General features: G+C 43.2%; 1 protein-coding gene across 2 annotated transcripts; it reads left to right on the plus strand.

Annotated features, from left to right (window-relative positions):
* The first annotated feature begins 1,611 nt into the window (after positions 1-1,611).
* LOC8029321 (follistatin-related protein 1) lies at positions 1,612-15,625 on the plus strand. 2 transcript variants are annotated; one of them, XM_029982128.4, is made up of 11 exons: positions 1,612-1,949; positions 2,073-2,117; positions 2,345-2,369; positions 2,609-2,836; positions 4,140-4,181; positions 5,355-5,419; positions 10,199-10,359; positions 11,392-11,504; positions 12,805-12,868; positions 13,822-13,895; positions 15,297-15,625. In XM_029982128.4, the coding sequence occupies exons 1-11, from the start codon at positions 1,875-1,877 to the stop codon at positions 15,374-15,376; spliced, it is 972 nt and encodes a 323-aa protein (XP_029837988.3). In that variant the 5' UTR covers positions 1,612-1,874; the 3' UTR covers positions 15,377-15,625. The 2 variants fall into 2 exon arrangements, with proteins under 2 accessions (XP_029837988.3, XP_029837994.3); XM_029982134.3 differs by lacking the exon at positions 4,140-4,181 and having other exon boundaries at positions 1,843-1,949.
* The last annotated feature ends 379 nt before the right edge of the window (positions 15,626-16,004 follow it).

A 16,004-nucleotide genomic window follows, 5' to 3' on the forward strand; every position in this document is an offset into this window, starting at 1 on the left:
CGAAAGCATATAAGTTGGAGATAGTCCGCGCTCCCCCTTTACTCCATGCCCCGTGCAAAACTGACTGCCTGTGCAGAGGAGCCAGCGGTCCGGGGGGGAGCCAGCGGTCCGGGGGGGGGGAGGGGGGGGGGGGGGGGGGGAGAGCGGGGGGCTCCACTCCCCAACCCCCCCCCCCCCCCCCTGTCTACGCCAGATTTGAGCTTTGTTGGCCACATAAGGGGCGTTATGGCAAAGGCGCGTCGGTCACTAGGCTTTGTAACGCATGTCACACGTGGCATGCCACCGAACGCGTTCCGGCTCCTCTACACGGGATTGGTGCTATCGCACCTAGAGTTTTGCTCACCTGTGCCGAGCCTATTCCAGAAATCGCTCGAACAAGCCCTAGAGAGTGCAGCGCAGGGCTGCTTACACGCTCTGCAGGCGCAGTGTCCCTCGTTCCGCGCTTTCACCCTACAGGGACATATCTACGACCACCCTCCCACAGGGAGCTAACTGGCACAGCCTTGCACACAGAAGAGATGTATGTAGCTTCCATCCGTCTCTTCTGCAACCTCATAAGAACCTCCATGAAGCCTTCAGACGCTCCTCGCTTCAACGCTCGCACCGGAAAGATGCAGCCTCTCCTGGCACGTACGCTACGCCACCTCGAGTCCTGCTTGATGCGCGCAGCCAGGAATTGGTGCTATCTACCTCTCTGCCCCCTGAGCTGACTAGACATTCCCGTTGACCCCGAGGACATTAGGGCCCACTGCCGGCAGGCCTCAAGTGTATTCCCATAGAGTTTTACGCTCCCTATCCCCCCCCCCCCCCCCCACCCCCACCCCCCGGGGGCCCAGTCTGTTTGTATTCATCATCGTCATCATACCATTCCGTCATTGCCATTTGTACAAATTCATAATAGTTCAACCTAGTATTGTGCGGCGTCGCAGACCTCTACGGTATGGCCCATCGGCCTTTCTACAGTGTCGCGGCTGTCCTGAGCAATAATAATAATAATAATAAAAATAATTATAATAATAATAATTATTATTATTATGTCACTCGCGCGAGAGATGCACGTCCCCTCTTTTTGTGTGAAGAGAAATCAATAAACTTTGAATTTGAAATTTGAAATTGAGGAGCGCGTTCGAGCAGAAGTGTGAACGCGCAAGCACGTGCAACCAAAGCACTGCAGTGATGCAGTCTCAGCAACAGAGTATAGTTGCGCTAAAATAATACTTCGATGCCAGGCTCGTGCACCAGTGGCCTATCCAGGGAGAGGCCAGCGTGGTTTCATCCACTTCAGCCCCCCCCCCCCCCCCCCCCTCCCCTCCCACTACATCCAGCCAACACATTCATTTTGACCCCCTCCTCCCCTCTGCACCCCTAGGCCACGGGCATTTTAGCCATCTCTGCCCCTTAACCCCCCCCCCCCCCCCCCCCCCCTTCCCCTCCCTACCTTTTCCGAAAAAAGATTCCTGGCGCCATTTTTGCTCCTAGATGACACCACTGTTCAGTCAAGACTCAAAAGCCAGCAAAGATTTAAGAGAGGGAGCAACTCAACTTCTAGAGAGTTTTTGTAGTTTAATGGCGGAAGCCATTAAATAGCAAATTTAAATTCTTGACGTACCCGTGCGTGCGCCAGTGCATAGTAAGTAGCATAGGCTAAATATAAAAGTAGGCTGACTCAACGTTCGTCGCTTTCGCGGTGCCACCTCCTCGCAACTCATCGACGTGACTAGATTGAGTAGTTGGAACTACTCTCAAATCTAGGTGCATTAGTCACCCTCTCAATTTCTTCTCGTCTTTCCAGCCTTTCCTCCTTTCCAAGCAATGGTAACGCAACAGTCAAGTGGTGGGACGGGGCGGTGCTGATATTTTTTTTTCTGCCGTTGATGGCCGCGTGTTCGGCTGGCGGATTCTCCATCAAATTTGCGGCTTCCAAAGACACTTCCTCGACTATGTCGACCGTGAGTATCGCTTCTTTGCCAACATACAATCACGGTGCTCACTGACAACATCGGGTTATCGAGAAAAGTTTTACTGCGAACTTTGTTCGCTATTCCCGATCCTCACGAGTTACCGCTTTTCAGGCGTGGGCCGCCGCGCTGCTCGTCGTTTTCTCCTGCGCTGCGACAGTAAGTATTACTTACTTCGCTCTATTCTGGGTTTGAAGTGTTCGGACTTATTCGCGTATTCCTTTTAGTAAGCTCTGCTAGATTCAGCGTAGGTGTTGTCGATTTCGTCTTGTAAGACTTGGAATCTTACACCAAGAACGGTTCACGTTTCGTGCGCGGCTTCCGGCGCATTCTTGCGAAATGCCTTGAATTCTAACCAACTATATCGATGTTTCATTTCTTTGTAGATAACTGTGCAAGGAAAAGCTATTGGTGAGTATCGTGCAAACGTTACACTGAGCAGTGCCTCGCGGCGCGCGCTCATTGCGTTACGTAGCTGGCACATGAGGAAACTGGGCGGATGCAAGCGTGCGAGCGGCAAATTGGTTCTCATGAAGCTTCGGCTTGCTTGCTTCGCACGCCTAAATCGAGTTCGGTTCAACGAAGTTTGCATTAGTTCTGTATGCTATTTATTTTATTATTATTATTTTTTTTTTTTTTTTTTTATTTAGAGAATCACTTGGACATCTGCAGCGGAGTGGTGTGCAGGCCCGGTAGGACCTGCCAGATACTCGACAACGGGCTTCCATCCTGCCAGTGTGTTCACCACTGTCCCGCCACAACAAAGCCCGTTTGTGGTAGCAATGGAGTTTCGTACGAAAACCACTGCTTGCTGCACAGAGATGCCTGCCTTCGGCAGGTCCACATATCCATCAAGCACAAGGGGCTCTGCAAGAGATGTAAGCAATTTGTTACTTAGCGAGTCTGCGACTTTCTGTGTCTGTAACGGGAGCATGATCATAAACTCCAAAGAAAACCAGTGCCTTGTTTTCTCTCCTATGTTGCCACGGCGTAAAATGAGGGGAACGGAGGTATTCTATGTAAACAAAGTATTCAGCTTTTATTTACCTCGACATATAATATAGGCTGATCAAAGTCTCCAGGCTCGATCTAAAATTGACCGTAAAAAATCGACGCCTGCATGTAGAAATCTAAACTTTTCGTCAAAGGTGTATTTTACAGGTCGGTTTTTTCTTGTAAAATTACAAAGCGTAGCTCTCTTTTTGTAAAAAGAAGGGCCAACAAACTTGCCAGGGTCTATGGTGGGCGGCGACGCTGACGACCATATCCAGTAGGTGGGTGTGTTTGGCATTCGTATTGATAGATGGCGTAGGGAACAGCGTCCGAAGGTGCAGACGACACGCAGGCAAAATCTGTTGGCAGCAAAAGCACCGTCGTTACTTCTTTCTTTTTTTTTTTTTTACTTTAAAGCTTTGCTTTTATTGTCTGCATTTATTTTTTAACCAATAGCACATTTCAAAAAGATTATGTTCATTTTAATAAACCACGGTGGTTGCGAGCCGTCGCGATAAGGGCGTAGCGCCATCTATCAATACAAACGCCAAACACACCCCGCTACTGGACTTGGTCAGCTGCGTCGGCGCCCTCCGTATACCGTGGCAAGCTTCTTGGCCCTATTTTTTACAGAAAGAGAGCTGCACTTAGTAATTTTACAGCAAAAAACCGACCTGTGAAATACACCTTTGACAAAAAGTTTAGATTGCTACATGCAAGCATCTATTTTTACGGCCCATTTGAGATCGAGCCTGGTGACTTGGGTCACCCAATATATCTCTCACACTAACTCTTTTTTTACCAGTAAATCAATCGGTATATCAATGTATAGACAGGCCTGACAAGCTGGGCTTGACTGACAGTACCTGGATCCAAAATACAAGGAGCTGCTTACAAAAGGAGTAAAAATCAATATATGGTGATCACCTTTCTTTGAACAAATATTTAATTGAAAACACCCTTTCGTTAAAGTTTTAGCGACTGTATGTGCCATGTAACATTTCAATCCTGTTTAGCACTTCACTTCCTTGAGTGAGAACGCCTTTAAGTTGGGGCAGCTATTGTGAAACCTACCACGAGTCTTTCATTAAAATGTGACAAGCGGCAACCAGACCTGTTCTGTGTGTTGCCGAACCCATTGATACTGTGCTGTAACAAGCTTGATATCTCCCTGTTTGTTTTCTACAGCAAAGGTGAGGCCACCTCACCACAAGCATTCACAGAAGCCAGGTAAACATAATTGACTCCATTCACTTTTCCTTTCTTTAGCCGAAAATCAAACTTTGTCACTAAAGGACCCATTTATTTATCAAAAGTGACAGTTCTCGGCACATGGGATGTGCAGATGAAAAGGCTATATTTAGTATCATATTTATTTACTTTCACACTGTCATGGCCCAAAGGTATTGGAGTGAGGACTGGTTTAATATAGCTGTAATCAGCAACTCCCTTGAATTTGCTAAAATGGGGCTAGCAAATGTTGCACCCAGAGTTCGGTATTGGCGTGTATGTTAGAATGGTAGCAAGTAGTTTCGATGTGTACCCTCATGCTTATACTTTCTAATAATCAGATTCACCCCTACAATACTCTCCTCGGTAACTCAGAGGCAAAGATCTGGCCTATAGAACCGCAGGTGGTGGATTCGAGTCCCGGCCAAGGTGCCCGCATTTTGACGGATGCTTTGTTGTGGAAAAGACACCATGTAACAGATTTCGATTGCACGTCATTAGATCCCCCACGTTGGTCAAAATTAATCCTTGGTTCTCCGCTGGGGCGTGCCAGATACCCCTTGTTGGTTTAATGTGTAAAATACCCAAAGTTGACTTTACCCCTATTCCTGTGCAGTCATTACAAAGTGGTAAGGGCAGGTTTATATGCAAGGTCGTGTTAGCCTTCACAGTTGTACTTGGGGAAACTGGATTGATTTAGGCGGCTAGAGGCACCTTGGAAAGAAAATAGGAAAGATGTGAATTGAGTTCTGTGTCATTTAAGGCTTCCAAGTGCAGAGATGCAAACCCTATAACGTTGTTCCTCCTCACTGTGCAAATTTTTTAAGAGAAATGTATGCTTATTTTTTCGTTTTAGTTCAGTTCAGCGGGGCTTTCACTCAGATGTGTGCTTTAGTGCCTGAGCCTCTTCCAGAATCTATTCTTAGTATTTGCCATGTATGACCTGACAAATGACTTCAAGATGTTAAATGATCTTCACAATATGGTACATATATCTTTAGTCCTTTGGCAAAGCATGAATCCCAAACAAAGAAGGAAACGTCGGTTGACTTGTGATTAGGTAGTGGAGGCCCAAAATTCACCTTTGCCTGAAGGTGGGATGTTTAACAGTTTACGCAGATGAGCTTTTTGAGTACAGTGTCATTAAAATGACTGTCTGCTCTCTCTTTGCAGTTGTTTGCCTCCAACATGAGAGAGACAGTCTCCGCAGGAAATTTGTCGAGTTGCTGGAGGATAAGGTAAGCATTTGGACACTTCTTGTTACATGTCGAAACACGGCAGATTTTTGTAATTTAGAATAACCTTAGCTGATGTAATGTAAGGCATGTGTAGGCATTGCCAAATATCCATTCCTAACCTGACAGTTATTTCAAATCTTGGGCATTTCATTAGTCTTTTTTTACCATCACTTATGCAGCCTACATTCTTGAATGCATGCTATGAATGCTTCACATAAGTAACTACGTGAAACCTAATATTAGAAAAAAGCTGATGCATCTTCCTTTTTACACTCATCTTGGGCGGTCTTCATAATGCTTGTTTTTGAAATAATTTTTTAGCAGACGTGCATGGCAGTATAAAACATTATTTCAAAAAAGGCCACATAGTATATCATTTACTAAACGGCTAGTGTCAATTAGCCTGGATTGTTTCCTTTCATTGACTTGACTTCCCATTACTTCTGACTCCTGGACTTGTTAATGTGGGCTGCCTATGTTTGAAGACTGCAACATCATTTACTGTGCCTTCAATAGAGAGTACCTTGTTTAGGCTTGCTTTATTCACTGACCTTTGTTTTTTCTCTTTTGCTTTCTGGCAGATGGCAGGTAAATTATTTATATTCTCCTTACACGTTTATGCCACTTTCAATCAAATAATAATACCTTTATAGTACATCTACAGTCATTGCACATAATGTTTTGCATGAAGTGTCTAGAAGAGCTAAATATGATTTGGGCATGCACTGACTACATATTTGTTGTTACGCTTTATTAAGATAAGGATGGCGCAACGGCCTGGAGGGTGACTACAAATATATTCTTTATAAGATACTGAAGTAGTGATAAAAATTTAATCTTATGATGGAGACCCGTGACTGGGGGGGAGGTAACCAAAAAGAACAACTTGTGTGTTGCGCATACCTTCTGTGTTTTTCAGTCTTGGCTGTCTATTATGAACCTATACTGGCTTACCTCCATTATTGCTTAACTTTATTGTTGCATCATATAGCACATCAATATTCAACAATGCTTACAAGGTTTAAATTGCTACAATTCCTGTCTAGGCCCAGGTAATAATTAAACAATAAATGAGTCAACACTGGTGGTGCCATGTGTACAGTGGGAGAGGAAAGAGATACATTCATGTCTCTATATCCTGTAGTTTGCTATGTCGGATTCAGCTGTGGGTGACATCTCTCTTGAACACTCAATGCAAGTTTCAGGAGTTTTAACTTTTTTTCATTGATGGTTCTCACTTTTTCTCAACAAAGCAATGCAACCCACTTTGCAAATAAAGCTTTGTCCGAAATTCTGGAGAAAATGAATGGTGATGGTGATTGGTCTGAGGCATTTTAGAATGCTTTTTGGAGCAGTAAAGGGAACTTTTGGAGCATAAGCACACACTTCGTTTTCATTCCGACCACTGAAATAAGGAGTATTCACTGGCAGCCATAGCTGTTTGCGCATCTGATGAGCGCATGCTGATAGCGAGCTTCCACATTCTTTTGCAACATGCGTTCTGCACCATTAAGATTGCCGGTTTTAGCATCCTATTAATGTGAGGTTGTTCTGAGCGTGTGCTCTCAACATCTCCCTCAAATATGATGTCCAGTGAATACCCTCTATGTCATATGTTATAATTCATGCTTTGGCCTGTCTATCGAAAGACATTGTCTATTTGCCTTCCCACTTATGTGCAACCTTCTGTTGGCATGAATTGCATGGCAGGTTTGATTCCCTCAAACACCTTAAACACAGAACTAGCTAGCTCTCCAGTTGTGAGTAGAAGCACCAGTCGCAACAAAAATATGCTAAGCAAAAGGTAAACCAAATTATATTCCACGAAAATAATGTTAGAACAGAATAGTGAGCGCCCAAATTGATGTCTTATCGAAGTCCCATAGAGTTATTATAATGCACGCTAGAGGTTCAACTGGCGCTAGTGTGCTGCTGCAGATTGAAGCAGACAGCAACCAGTCGGAAATTGACTTCCGGCAATGCTTTTCTATGGAAAAAAGCGGGTACATTTTCTCTCTGCGCTCGATTACAAGAGCAAATATCATGAACATTTCGCACGTACTAGGCACATTGGAACATTCCTCAGTCACGCAGACAAAATAATTGGTCAGTTACGGCCTTTTTATTTGAAGTTCGTGGCATGAAAAACGGTGCTAAAACCGTTTCGTACACGTATTTGTGTGCACTGTCGGACACTGTTAGCGCGAACACGGCGTCGGCGCTTTCCGCCATGGGGTATATACGTGTCAAACGAACGAAGGACATGTGGAAAACCAAGAGAGACGGCAAAAACTACCCAGTACCACTGGATAAGTAACTCCGCGTGCATATGCAGGCGATAAAAATAAATTGCAAGCCATGCAATATAGTCCGATTTGCAATAAATAAGTATTACATTATTCTCTATGCTCGTGATAATGTGCGAAGATGCATCGTTATGGGTTCAAATCATCAACCGCATGCTTCAAATCTTTACAAGTAGGGAGAAGTCAGGGAACAGGTGCCCGATAAAAACTGCCTGAGATAGGAAATAATAAAAAGACACACCTTTCGTAGCCCTCATACTTTATTTTTTTACATTCGAATGGTCTTTAACCGATCGTAAAGATGCACGACGGAGTCATATTCATAGAGTGACAGGACGGGCATATTAGCAATATATAAGCGCATCCGGAATGCTAGCGAACCTTGAACACACTCTACATTCCTTTCGGTCGTTATTTAGCTCAGAATCGTCGCTCGCTTTTACATACCTGCCATGGTACAGAGATTTGGGCCTGAAATACAGCGACGTTTAACATCGTTCAGTGGTAAAGAAAAATGCTGTAACTAAAGCAATTACACTTTTACAATATTAGTAAAGGTACATACTATCCGGTACAACCGAAGTAATAAAAGTTATTTATGTTATTTTCCGGCGAAGAGACAAAATTCAAGCGCGTTTTCCCATAGGAATGCACAGGAGCTCCGCAAAAGTAGACTGGTTGCTGTCTGCTTCAATTTGCCTCCCGGAAGTCGCATAGACACTAGCGCCAGTTGAACCTCTAGCGTACATTATAATAACTCTATGCGAAGTCCTAAAGGTTGTAATAAGACTGAAATTAATTCAGGAAAAAACAAAGCTTTTGTCATTTGGTTATAGACATTAATTACATTTTATATGTAGAACTAATAACAAAACTCGGCATGTTGTGAATAATAAATAAACTAGAAATAGTCTAGTTGAACTCATTAAGGTTAGTAACTCCCAAATTTCCTGCCTCTGCTCAAGCTAATTTAGTTTTAATTTATTCCATTCACTGTGCCATCATACAGATGAAACCTATGTGAAGGTAATTAGGGGATCACTAAACAAGGAGTTGACATAAAAATATAAGCTTATGGGCCGTACGATAGACCTTCCCGCAGTACAAAAGTATCCTTGCTAAGTCTCTTTTGAAGAGTTGCCACATACACTACTTATCTAGTTCTTTTTTTTTTTTAAATATACCTGATGTTTGTGTGTGCAATGTCACGCTCTGGAGGAGCGCTTTCCCCTTAGCTCGCAGCTGTGCTGCGGCAGAGCGAGATACTCAAAACTGTGATGCCTACTCTGCAATTCTCGCTTCATTGCAGTGCACCAGTGTGCGCTTATGAGCGCACACTGGTGCATGAAGCTACCTAACTCACCGGAACAGACCACGCGCATGAAGTCTAAGGCGTGGCTTCCAAGTACTGTGAGTCATTGAGTAGTGACTTGTTTGAGGCGATAATCTAACATTCCGAAGATTCTGACAAACTTACCATAATGATCTGGCCATGTAGCGGGCCGTCGGCTATTATATTTTCAGTATTAATAAACCAAAATTATCTGTTAGCACACATTCATCACATTTTGCCAAAATGTAGCAGGATCTAGCAGAGTAAGCACTTTGGCGCAACAATCACATCATTGATGAACACTCTGTCAAGTTCCCCCACCAGCAAAGAGAATTTGTGTTTGAAAAAAAGCTTCAGAATTGTCGAGTGTCACTGTGATCACTTTCATTGATCAGCTATACAAAACTAGTATTGCAAAAGTCTGTCAGTAAATGCTCTAGAAACCTTTGACCCAAATTATTTCTGGCATAAAGATATGTTCAGCAAGTGCCTTTCCCCACTTTACCCACCCTCTTCGTTGACTATAATTCTGAATGATGCATACTCGGTAAACAACTCTCCACTGAGCTCCTTCCGAAAAAAAAACAAGTTGTTATACAGTTGTGTCTCGTTAGACCCGGTTCATATGGATACCTCGCTACGTGAACACCGTTTTCAGGGACGAACTGGGAAAATGCATGCATTTTTGTCTCATTAAAATGGACAACTGTATGAGCGATTTTTTTGGGGGAACGAAGCTGTCTACATCACTGTACCTCATTACCAATAATTATCCAAGTTTGGATCCCCACCACCTTATCTGAACACAGTCTCACATGGCGATATCCATTTTAATCGTGGCAGGCTTTTGAAGCTGTACCAAAGCAACCACCAACAATTTTCATAATAAACTTTTTTCCCAAGAACAATAATAGAATGGAACTGCCTATCAAAAGACACTGTTAATAGCCCTACACCTGATGTATTTTATGCCAGGTTAATTAAGATGATTTCAGTAATTATTTAAAATATTGTGCGTTTGCAGGTGGTGATTGTGTCTTTGCCGTTGTGCTTTGTATCCACACCTGCTGGGGCCCTAACGGGGGGGGGGGGGGGGGCACAGTATTGTTAAATTAATAAATGAATGTGCAATCATTGCAGGTGACATCAGGTAGGCACTACACATCAGTGGTGGCAAGCACCTTCAGGAACTGCGACCGGGATGCGGACGACGTTCTGGACACCCATGAGCTGCTGAGTTGCATTAGACGAAACCACACGGCCTTCCACACATGGCTTGGACACAGGGGGGAATCGGTCGGGTAAGCGCGGGCGTGCTTTGCACTTCACATTTGAACCCCAGTTGTTTCTTGTGATTGGGTAACAAAAGCCAACTGTGGCAGCACTAACTTGTTTCTTTGTGAATCTTAACTGGTCTTTCCTTCCTGTTGTCTCTTCCTTACGTAACGTTTTTGCGCTGTTTAAGTCAAGATGTCTATCCAACTCGCCCAGCAGCTCATTTTGGTTAACTGGTCTGCTTTGGCAGTCTCAAAGGATATGCATGTACACACCTGGCATCCAGGAGGAAGGTGGAATGATGAGGCAAAAAGGGATACGATTATGACCACCAAGTTGAATCGGAGATTAGATTAAGAGACTCAGCAAATCTGCCGTAGCTTGTCTGCATTTGTTTTGTTTTCCTATAGTTTCCGAGTGCTTTGTGTCTTCGTCTGCTAGAATGGCTTTTGATATTAGTGATTATTAGGACATCATGAAACTGGCTTGAGTTTGGTTTTGACCTCAAAATATCTCACTGTGCTATATTTGCAATCCCAAAATAAATTGGAGTATCCCTTCCGATGAAAAATACCATTTTTGAACATAAGCCTTTGTTTATATTACTCTTCATTTAGTAATACAAACACTGCTCTATATTAACATGTTCAGGTTTCAGTATGCTAAAAATCCCATTGCTAGACACCAACAGATAAAGAATAGTTTGTCTTACAGTTTGCCGCTCTGCTCTGTGGGAAAGCCAGTGCCAGGAGAGAAAACAAGTAGTTGGCTGCATCATCTATTTCAGCAGCTTATAATTATGAGCATGGGAAGTGTGCACTGTCCAAAGCTGACTGTCAAATTTTGCCTCCGAGACTTCATACATATTCCTTATGGTCTCTGGCATTCTTTGAAAACTGCCGTTAAATTTAGTATCCCCTAATAAAAAAAATTCCCTGGGCAGGAATATGAGTTCATGGATCAGAGAGTTAAAAAGGACTGCTTGGACTAATGCATGCTCCATTGGCAAGAGTACATTTTTCCATGCTCATGTTTTCCTCGCGACTTTCTACTTGTAGGACACTCTGCATTGATGCCATGGTCGAGGTTGCCGACAGAAACTCTGACTGGGTATTAACAATGAAGGAGTTCCAGGCTTTCATGGCGCCCAACTATCGTGCACCAGTGAAGGGTAAGTCTTTGGCTTTCATTCTTATTGCTTCGTTGTGCTATTGAAGCTGATTTGTAGTTAGCACATTATTGTGTCTGGAAATGCTTAATATATTATATCTTTTTTGTTTTGTTTGTTAACAGGGCCTTATATGCAACTGCACTAACTTGACAGAAAAAGTGTGCATAATACCTCGCATATATCCTATAAAGTGAGGGGTATCGCAACAAGATAGGTCCTCTGCAATAAGCAGCGTGGCAAAGATAAATTTTAAGAGGTGGAAGTATTTCGTAAGCAGCATTATAAGAAAATACTTTCATTTTAAAGGTATTGTCTGACAGCTAGAAGCTTGAGCTCGTAGCTCCTGCTGTGCACAAGTTCACGCAGCCAAGGTGCCTCCCTGAGCAAAGAGCACGCACTTGTATACCCTAGTATTGGTATTGCCATTCCGGTTGATTTGCATGAAAAAGGGCCTAGAAGCAAATATTTAGACGAAGCAATACTTGTTTAAGTGCAAACTGCGTGAACAGAGCAGGGCTCCTTTTTAAGCGGAAGTGAATTGACAATATAAAACTATTATTTATGGCGCATGTGGTGCTCGAGGCATGAGAAATGGGGGTTCGCAATTGCGGTACGCTTGTGGGCCGCACCCCAAAGAGTTGCGGACCGCGTGTTTGAGACCCCTGCTCTAAACAACTTAAGTTTTGCGAGGACCTAATTTTTGTGAAATTCAAGATTTGAAAAATATTTCAAAACAGCAATCATGGAAATACATCACCCCATGGTTACAAATATGTTGCGCACCAAATATTGTGCTTGTGAAATATTCCTGAAACCACCCACTTCACAAAACGTCCAGCCCATGAAAGTAAAGTTGTTTACAGGAAATAATTTGAATTCATTGTTTTAGACTAACATACATAAGCAAGCAAATACTGTTCTCTATTCTGCAGTCTTGAGGTGGCACAAGTTAATTCTCAAGATAATTAAATTGTCAAAATTATTTTGACTTCTTTAACACCATGTATAATGCTGGGACCTTCCTTTTAACAATTCTTCTCTTGCTTTTTTTGCCGAGTTTTGAGGTAACACAAGCTAGCCTGGAGCAATCCTCTTTGAGCTTGCCACCGTTCTGCACACTGATCATGGTATCCAAGATTTTGCCCAATGTTAGATCCCAAGGCAAATTTTAATCCCAAGTCCTTCAGTGGAGCATCTTGAATTGTAGTGTTATTGTTTTGCCTTGAATGTAGCTTAAATATGATTTTATAACTCTTTCATAATGGAGAGGTAAAGCAGCTCACTTTTGCATGCTTTGCAGAGTGCCATTTGGACGGCAAGCGCTACAAAGATGGCGAAGAAATTGTCATTCTCTGCAGTATCTGGTGAGTTTTTCATTCTAGGTGGCAATTATAATCTTGTACACCACCAACTCTTGTACATCCCATGGTGAAGTTTTAAAGTTTGCGATTTCATATAGATCAGATGGAACATTAAATGACAAGAGTATGATAGCATGGGCCGAGCGTTCCAACAGCTATAAATTGAGCCGTAGAAGTTGATCCAGCACTCAACGAGCTGGAATTTTAGTCGGCGGTGAATTTTAGTGATCGGTTTCACCGCAGGAACTTTCAAAGCGTAGTTCAGTCTTTTAAATTTGAGAATGAAATGTGTGCTATTTTGAGTGGTAGGATGCAGTGTGAACTGGTAGAATTCATGTTTACTACATGTAATCAAATGGCACCACATGTCATTGAGTTCAGCATTCAGAAAACGCTGCAGCATTCATGGTGATAATCAGTGCAGTTCTTGTGGAATACAACTTTTGTTCAATTATTTGGACTGAAGCTGATGCTGGAAACAACAAACATAAAAGATGAATGCATTCTTTCTAAAGAGTATCCATCCCACTATGGTTGTCATTCTAGTAGGCTCCTGGTTGGCCTAATTTTGAGTATATTTAGCTAGAGTGCTTTGTTTGGCACGGTGTGCCAAGACTATCAGACAAAACTGGAATGCAGGTAGCGGACAGTCCAGATAACAGCTGCAAGCATAATCATGCATCATCTTTACTTTAGCCCATCTTTTGAAAATCCAGAAGATTCCAGTCAGTTTTCACAGGAACAAAGCTCACTTCGAAAGTTAACCAAGTGAAACTTTATAATCACTGAATAAATTGGCTTCTATGAAAATTTCAGTTCCCCACATGCAAGCACCAATTTTTCCATTTCATTTAATAGCAGCCGACTTTTTTTTTTTTTTTGTAGTGTGGGAGCTTGGCAGGCTTGTTTTAGCAAAGTTGCACTGGCCAATAAAGAGCTTTGTATTTTCCTTTTAGTGTGTGCACTGGTGGAGATTGGACCTGCGCTGGAAATATCTGTGAAACCAAGGCCCACAAAAAGGAAAAGAAAGGCGAGTTTCCCACTTTTCATAAGACGGACCCAGGGCTCTAGACTCGTCAAACACAAAGTTGGGGCCTAAGATCACGGAACACGCCGATTAGACTATCACGGCGATGCCTTCGCGCTTTTGTCGCCGTCGTGCAAGGGGCGCACTCCGCAAACTTTCAGCTTAAACTTTATGTTTAACGAGCCTGCCTAGGGCCCCTGTACAGTGCAATTAATTTGTAGTGATTGCTCCCCAAGTTGCACCCTCTTAAGACTGTAAGGCAACTCATGTTTATGCAGCGTGAATCCAGCTTCTCTTGCGGTTTTGTGTTTTGTTCTGCCGCTAAAATCCTACCTTTTCGAAGAGTGCTATGGTCGCCAACTTGCCATGTTTCTGACAACTTTCAGCAGGAGTTGTGGCGTCTGAGAGTTTGACACTGTATATACTCTAATAATACAGTTAATGTTTATGAACAATGCCCAAACGTATACTCTCCCAGAGAGCACAGGGACAGCCAATGAACAATTTCTGGAAGGAGCCTAGAAAATAAAAATGCAGATAAAGCTTACTCGTGCAAAGACGCCGTCTGTGTTGCCATGCCAAGCATGATGTTTAAAGGGGCCGTGGAACAATATTGGGTGGAAATGTTTCTCACTTTACACAAGCTTACTAGCACAAGAGGGACCCAAGTTTGATTGCACGCAACGCCACTTGATGACAAAGTTGGGGGGATTGCGTTGTTGGCGTCATCCACAATGCGACCCCCAGGATTTCGTCATCACGCTTTGCAGTCTGCGTGGTGACAATATTTAAATGCAGCTCATGCAGTGGACACTAACACTGTGTGAGCATTCAACTTGCGACAGTCAATTTCTCGACATGCATTTGGGAATAGCCGAAACCTAACGTGTGGAACATGGCACGTGCCCAGTGTTTCGCCAACCCCAGCGCGTGGCTATGATAAACATTGGCGGCACAAAATTGGCTCCAGATCACGTGGCTGCCTGTCGTGCTGCGAGTTGAGGGAGTGAACGCTGCTCATTTCTAAATTGCTCCTGCAACTGTCATTGTGTGTACAAAAAAACGAATGCATGTTTCGTAGGTTATGAATGTTGAGGAATAATTATCTGCAGTATTTACTGAAAATACAAAAATTGTTGCATTGCCCGTAAGATGGCAGTTTCAGAGCTCATATTTTCAGGAACAAACATTTTGTAGGCCTTGCAATTTGCTCGGCTCGTTCCATAAATCTCTATTCACATCCTTTGTAGAAAACTAGACACATGAGCCTCATTCAGAAAGAGTAGGCACTAATTGGAGCAGATATGATTTACTTTGGTTTGTGATGTTACAACCCGACTTGAATGCCAATTTTGAGCTGTGCTCGGAATGCATGAATTCTGTGGCAATTCTCCTCTGTTGCAGGCCATCATCATCATGGCAAGAATGAGAACAGCATTCCCCACCAGAAGTGGGAACAGCTTCTCAAGGACTTGAACAGTTAATGATGTGTTGTGCAATTCGAATGTGGCTGCAACCTCGCTAGAGAACATAATCGACCAGCTGTAGTGCTCTAGTATTAACCAAGAAGCAGTATTCTGCCGTCATATGTACAGGCAGATTTGTTACGGCATTTTCAGCTTTTTTTTTTATACAAAATGTAGTTCTTGTTTAGATAAGCCATGTTTTGCTGGCTAATACTCAGTATTGTTCCTGAAAACTTTGTTGATTAAAGATGTTGCCTTTTGCCAGAATTTCTATGGGTTTCTTGTTGGTTAATATGTACATAGTTGCTTCGTGCTTCACATGCCATTCAAGAGCTGAAAGTTGAAATTGTTACCATTTTATCGTCGACTGCAAGTTAGGAATGTGCCAGGATCTCCTCCCACATCCTCGTTGCCTCCAGCCATTGTTCCTTCGTGACGTGCAAAGAGTTAGCTACTGAGGTGCTACTACCTTTCCTGATTGGTCAATGGAGTGATTAGACGTCATGGCTTGGACGGGCGTTTTTCGGACTCTTTTGGTGGTAATCCAGCAACAGGCTGCCTGTACTTTATTCGCCAAAATAGGACACCGCTTTAAAGTATGCAGCAACACTATTGTGGACCGATTTTGTGACAGACGTCACCCAAT

This window comes from Ixodes scapularis, unplaced genomic scaffold (assembly GCF_016920785.2).
Source record: "Ixodes scapularis isolate PalLabHiFi unplaced genomic scaffold, ASM1692078v2 PGA_scaffold0__279_contigs__length_252992795, whole genome shotgun sequence".
NCBI lineage: Eukaryota > Metazoa > Arthropoda > Arachnida > Ixodida > Ixodidae > Ixodes > Ixodes scapularis.

Excerpts from the sequence above, each read along its gene's own strand:
- LOC8029321 (XM_029982128.4), top strand. The coding sequence starts at position 1,875 with ATGGCCGCGTGTTCGGCTGGCGGATTCTCCATCAAATTTGCGGCTTCC. Across the intron at positions 2,837-4,139 it reads CAAGGGGCTCTGCAAGAGAT|CAAAGGTGAGGCCACCTCAC; the intron begins GTAAGCAATTTG and ends TGTTTTCTACAG. Across the intron at positions 12,869-13,821 it reads GTCATTCTCTGCAGTATCTG|TGTGTGCACTGGTGGAGATT; the intron begins GTGAGTTTTTCA and ends TTTTCCTTTTAG.